Source organism: Priapulus caudatus, unplaced genomic scaffold (genome assembly GCF_000485595.1).
Source record: "Priapulus caudatus unplaced genomic scaffold, Priapulus_caudatus-5.0.1 Scaffold180, whole genome shotgun sequence".
NCBI classification, from domain to species: domain Eukaryota; kingdom Metazoa; phylum Priapulida; class Priapulimorpha; order Priapulimorphida; family Priapulidae; genus Priapulus; species Priapulus caudatus.
Window position 1 is genome coordinate 310,126 of NW_014577241.1, and position 5,239 is coordinate 315,364.

General features: G+C 49.1%; 1 protein-coding gene across 1 annotated transcript in view; it reads left to right on the forward strand.

The window, feature by feature from the left end:
* The window catches only part of LOC106806813, an 11,236-nt gene extending 6,994 nt beyond the window's left edge, over window positions 1-4,242 (forward strand). Inside the window, exon 6 of the mRNA XM_014808915.1 lies at window positions 2,438-4,242. Within this exon, the coding sequence (XP_014664401.1) occupies window positions 2,438-3,534 (1,097 nt within the window). The 3' untranslated portion in view covers window positions 3,535-4,242. The remainder of the gene's footprint in view (window positions 1-2,437) is intronic.
* Window positions 4,243-5,239: the final 997 nt, after the last annotated feature.

Here is a 5,239-nt window from a genome sequence, read left to right on the forward strand (position 1 = left end):
CACCCGCACATTGCCAGACAAAAACATTTGTTCGGACGAACATTTGTTCGGGAAAATGTTCGGCAATGTGCGCCAGGCTTAAGCGGTACGGGGTGATTATTATATTTATAGGACGAGTAACATCATGAAGAAGGCAGATGGGAACGTGTAAAATCATTAGGTTAGTTAGCAGTTTGCTTATACATAGATGCCAGCACACGGTGGCATCTGGTAGGTTTGCGACCATCGTCACGGTAGGTATCGTGTGTGTGAGCGCGCTGTGTGTTGTATGTATTGTAGCAGCTACTTCATTGCTGAGTGTGGGGAACACAATACTGTACGCGCAAAACCGCCTGCCACGCGAAGGTATTATCAATTCAGGGTTACTGAGACAAATTCTTATTGCGTGGGTGAAGTTTGTGTCGTCACACTCATAGTACTAGTAAGAACTAATCGTGAAGTTACGACGTGAAATTAATGAATTCATGCATTGCCTTATTGCTTTATGATGTGGTTTTTAATTTGAAGCATTGTTGACACAAACAAAAGGGCAATGGAATGAAATGGAGTTTTTTTGGTTTTCAACTTTTACAACATTAAATCAATTGTCGTTGATATCTGCATGCGTGGATTCCAATACATAGCAATAGTTTATCGACGTGGCTCTGCCTGATGTTATACCATGTTGGTTGGTTGGCTGACGAGGCGGTGGTTGAAGCAATGAGGATGAGAGAGGAACGGATGCTGCAGTACTCGCAGCATCTTTTCTTTCTAAATGCGGATCATGTAGACATTACTATTGCTAGGCAAATAAGCAATGTAACCTTGTTGTGTCGTGTCTCTCCGTGACAGGATATCGCACTTTTATACCACATCATCTGTTCAGATTTGCGTGTTCATATATGCTGGTTACAGCACTTGTGTTAGTAGTGTACACAACTAGTAGTGAATTGTCACCACAACAATAGAAATATACATCATATATATTCCTCTGTAGGATTGAAGCGAAACACATGCTTTACCCGTCGTCTGCTTGTCAGTAACACTGTGTTTACCGAATACAGATGAAGTTATAATGTGTAGCTTTGTGTTATGTGGAACAACGGAATGTTGAAGAAACAGACGAACAGTTCACAAGTCAATATGTCTGTGGTACGACTGAAGCCACATATACATATATATATATATATATATATATATATATATATATATATATAGTGCTGCGTGTCGTTTACCGTTGATCGCAGGTAGCCAGGTGAAACAGCATTCACCCGTGATTCATCTACAAAAAATCAGTAGAACTGTACACCTATTTTGTGATGCTGTTACTGTCGACATGTTGTTAATGTCAGTTGTTGTGTCAATGTATCAGAAATTAGCTGTCTTTCATTCATGATGATCCGTGCACGTGAAAACGTGAAAAACTACTCGTGAAACCTTTGTAGTACGGTCCAGGCGAAACAGCACAAATGAGCAAAGGTGTTACTGCACTGTCTGTGTAGATGCAACAGCCATGTTGGATGTAGATGATAAATGCTTGCGTGTTTGGCCATCACCTGCATTATTCGTGAACATCGTTACAGATGACAAGATAAGCAATGTTGGGAATGTTGCATGGTGATTGCGGATGATCGATTCGATTCGAATTGCCTCGGTTTTGCGGCATATGCGGAGAAACGAGAATTGAATGAGACCCCGAGAAATATAGTGGATGGACGCATGTGTTTTTCTGGTATGAATGTTGGCCATGGAGGGAACGTGATATAACTCAAATACCATGCAGAAACGTCCCATAAATGGTCGTGATCCAACATTATTAGTTACACATATATAAAATATACACCTATGGTACATTCATTTGCTAGACAGTAGCAGTGATATGTAGTTGTAAAATGTATTCACTTGCTACACAGTGATACATGTGTACATACATTGGGGTGGCTTACATAGTGATACACATACAGTGCATTAATTAATTACACAGCTTATTAGTTACATAGTAATACTCATGTATGATACATTAACAATATGTATAACACAAATGTATTTAAGATTATAACAAAATAATACTAACAAAATTCATATCAGCACTACACTGTGGTTGGTATGGCAGTTGATGGAGCACACTATCTTGTGACTGGATGTTGGGAAGAGGAGGAGAGGGTGACGGGGTGGCAACATTCTCTTCTCTCGCCAACATGGAACCGTGATCATATCTCAGAGATAGCGTGGCAGCTTGTCTTGTTCCTAGGCTTATCGCTTGTACTTGTAGCCATTACCTATGTGCGTGAGCGTGCATGCGTGCGTGTGAGCGAGCGTGCGTGCATGTGCGTGCGTGTGTGTGCGTGCGTGCATGTGCGTGCATGCGTGTGCGTGCGTGCGTGCGTGCGTGCGTGCGTGTGCGTGCCTGTGTAGCTACAGCAGAGCCACATTGTGACAGTTGTTTCCTTTTATGAAGGAACTCTGCGTGAGAAACCGCGCGGCGGCCGTACGGAACACTGGCCGTCAGACGGAGCAGCAGCAGTGCAGAGTAGGGCGGTGTGTAAGCGTGACGCGCACGGTAGACCGCGCGCCCGGCAGCAGCAGCAGCAGCAGCAGGGACCTCCCCTTCCTCCCGGCGCTAGACTAGGAGCGGCATCTGCGGAGCGTAAGGTGGAGGAGGGGGCGCCACCGTTCAAGCAGGAGGAGCGCGTTTCCGCCGCCGCCGCTGACGGCAAGCAGGACTTGATGCTGTCACTGCTGTACGAGATCCGCGAGGAGCAGTGGCGGGCGCGGGGAGAGCGGGCGCGCATGGCACACGCGCTCGACAGGGTCTGCGGCGTCCTGCACCCGCACGCGTCTCCTCCGCCCCCGCCGCCGGCGCCCCCTGACGACGACGACGTGAGTGCGCCTCCGTACGACGCGATGGACGGGTTTCGTGTCTGCGAGCCAGCGGCGGCGTTCGCCGCGGGAGATGCGGTGGCGACGGTCGCGATACCGGGCCCTAGCGGCGGCGGCGGCGGCGATGACGACTCCGCACAGAACTGCATCGTTTACAAGGTGGAGGAAGATGACGCGGTTGTCATCGACGACGACGACGAAGACGAGAACGACTACGGCCCGATCGCGGAGCTGTACGACGGGGGCGTCAACGATGCGGCGGCGGAGGCTGCGCGGCTCGTGTGCAGCCTCGAGGACCCCGTCGCCAGGTTGCGCCACCGCGGCGCGATCACGTACGGCAGCAAGCCGGAACCCGAGGAACAACGCGTGTTCAAGATGTTCCAGGACACGCGCAACGCGAAGCTGTTCGCGCTCAAGCTCCTCGGAGCGTTCTTCACGAAGCGCGAGCTCGCTCTCTCGAACCTCTACGGCGGGAAGGTGCACACGGGTAAGATGTGGGCTGAGAAGCGAGCGCTGGAGCCGGCGCGCATGCGACGCGTGTTCACGTACCTCGAGCAGTACTACCCGGGGTGCCGGGACCGCCGGCGCGACGAGGCGTACATCCGCGACGCCATTAACAACAAGTGCCGCAACTCGCTGCGATGGATCCGCGAGAACCCGCTGCTAGACGACTGAGCGACACGCGTCGTCCGTATGACAAACTAGAACTGTGCTTCACCAGCGATACTTGACGACTGAGGCGCGCGCGTGCCATATTAATATATGACTAACTAGGACTGAGTGCCGACAAAAAGCTGGGACCGTGCGCCTGCAATAAACTAGGATTGAGTGCTTACGACAAACTTAGACCTGGTGCCTACAAGAAACTGGGACTGAGTACTTACAACAAACTAGGACTGTGCATCGCCTATGACACTAGGTCTAGGTGGCTTAGAGCACACCTTCATGAGCTGTGGCAGCCAACGACAGCGCGTGTGTGAACTATGATGTTTGATGACCGGGTGACCACGTGACCTGCCTCACTCAAATGACCGAGCGTCAGTGTGACCCCCCCCCACTCATGGACTGAGCGCGTGCGTTACCTACCCAGTCAACGACAGTACGTGTGTGACCTCCCTAGCTTAATAGCTGAGTCCTGGAGGCGACATAACATCTTCAAAGATGTTTGAGGGACAAACTTAAGAATGGGCAATGTTCCGAACTCTCCTAGTATTCAAATAAAGGCTCGCTCGCGCACTGTAGACGCGCACGCATCCTACGCTGCAAGGGTATGGATCGTTTGTGCGATGCGATCTCCCTCTGTAATTAATTTCTTCAGTCAGGCCATCCTTAAAAAATTATATGTTTGCTGTCCTCCGACCGACCTACGAAAATAGCCGCGACCCAAAAGTTTTTTTAGATATTTTGGGTTTCATTTTTTAAATATTTTTTTATACATTTCTCATAGTTAAGACTGAAACACAAAGCATGTGTGGCAAACATGAGGACAGACTTAAAATAACTATTATGCCTCGAAAAAAAAGACCTACCTACCTACCCACTAAAAAAATCATGGGTCGGGGGATAGCAAACATAGAATTTTTTAAGGATGGCCTCAGCTCTGTAACCGCTCTTATTTTCTCAGCTGAACAAGCGGCGCGAGTTTCCAAGCATTCTAAGATCGGTTTCGGATGTCATACTTTTTAACTAGAGTAATAAGGCATTTGATTATATTTAGGCAAATAATATATGAGAAGCGGCTTTGTATAATTTGTATTATACGTGCACTGGGTAGTAACTCGCAGTTGAGAAAATTTGACACTGAAGTGGCGCTCTCTCTCATGCTGTCTGAGAATGGAAAATGTAATATTGGTGATCTCCTTTCCCAGGCTTTGCGTGGAATCCTCACCCCCTCAACCACTCTGTGGTCATCTGAGCCTCTTCCCCAGGCCTTGTAAGGAACTCCTTCCCCCCCCCTCGTTCTGTGTGGAAACCAATCATGAAACCAGGGAACCCTCCTCCACACCTCACACCATTTCACGATGAGTACACCGCGCTAGCTGTGGGCGTTGTTTCGCCGTGCACCCAGTCCATGCACACCCTCACGGACCTAGTAAGGTATATTAGGACACTCTGTGTTCCTAGGCATATATTCTACGGCATTACGGCAGTACTCGGCAGGGTTCTCCAAGCTTTTTCATTATAGCATGGCGGGTGCTGCCTTTACGGTCCTAGTTGCAAATCGCCGAAGGCGGTTTGTGTGCTAGAGGGGTCCGGGGTCTATGATATTTAGCATGGCGGCTATGATATTTAGAGTGGCGGGTGCATTTTAGGATGGCGGGGCGGGGATGGGAGTGCTCTTGTTGAACCCTGCTCAGCGGGCGGGGCGGTGCTACGCAAA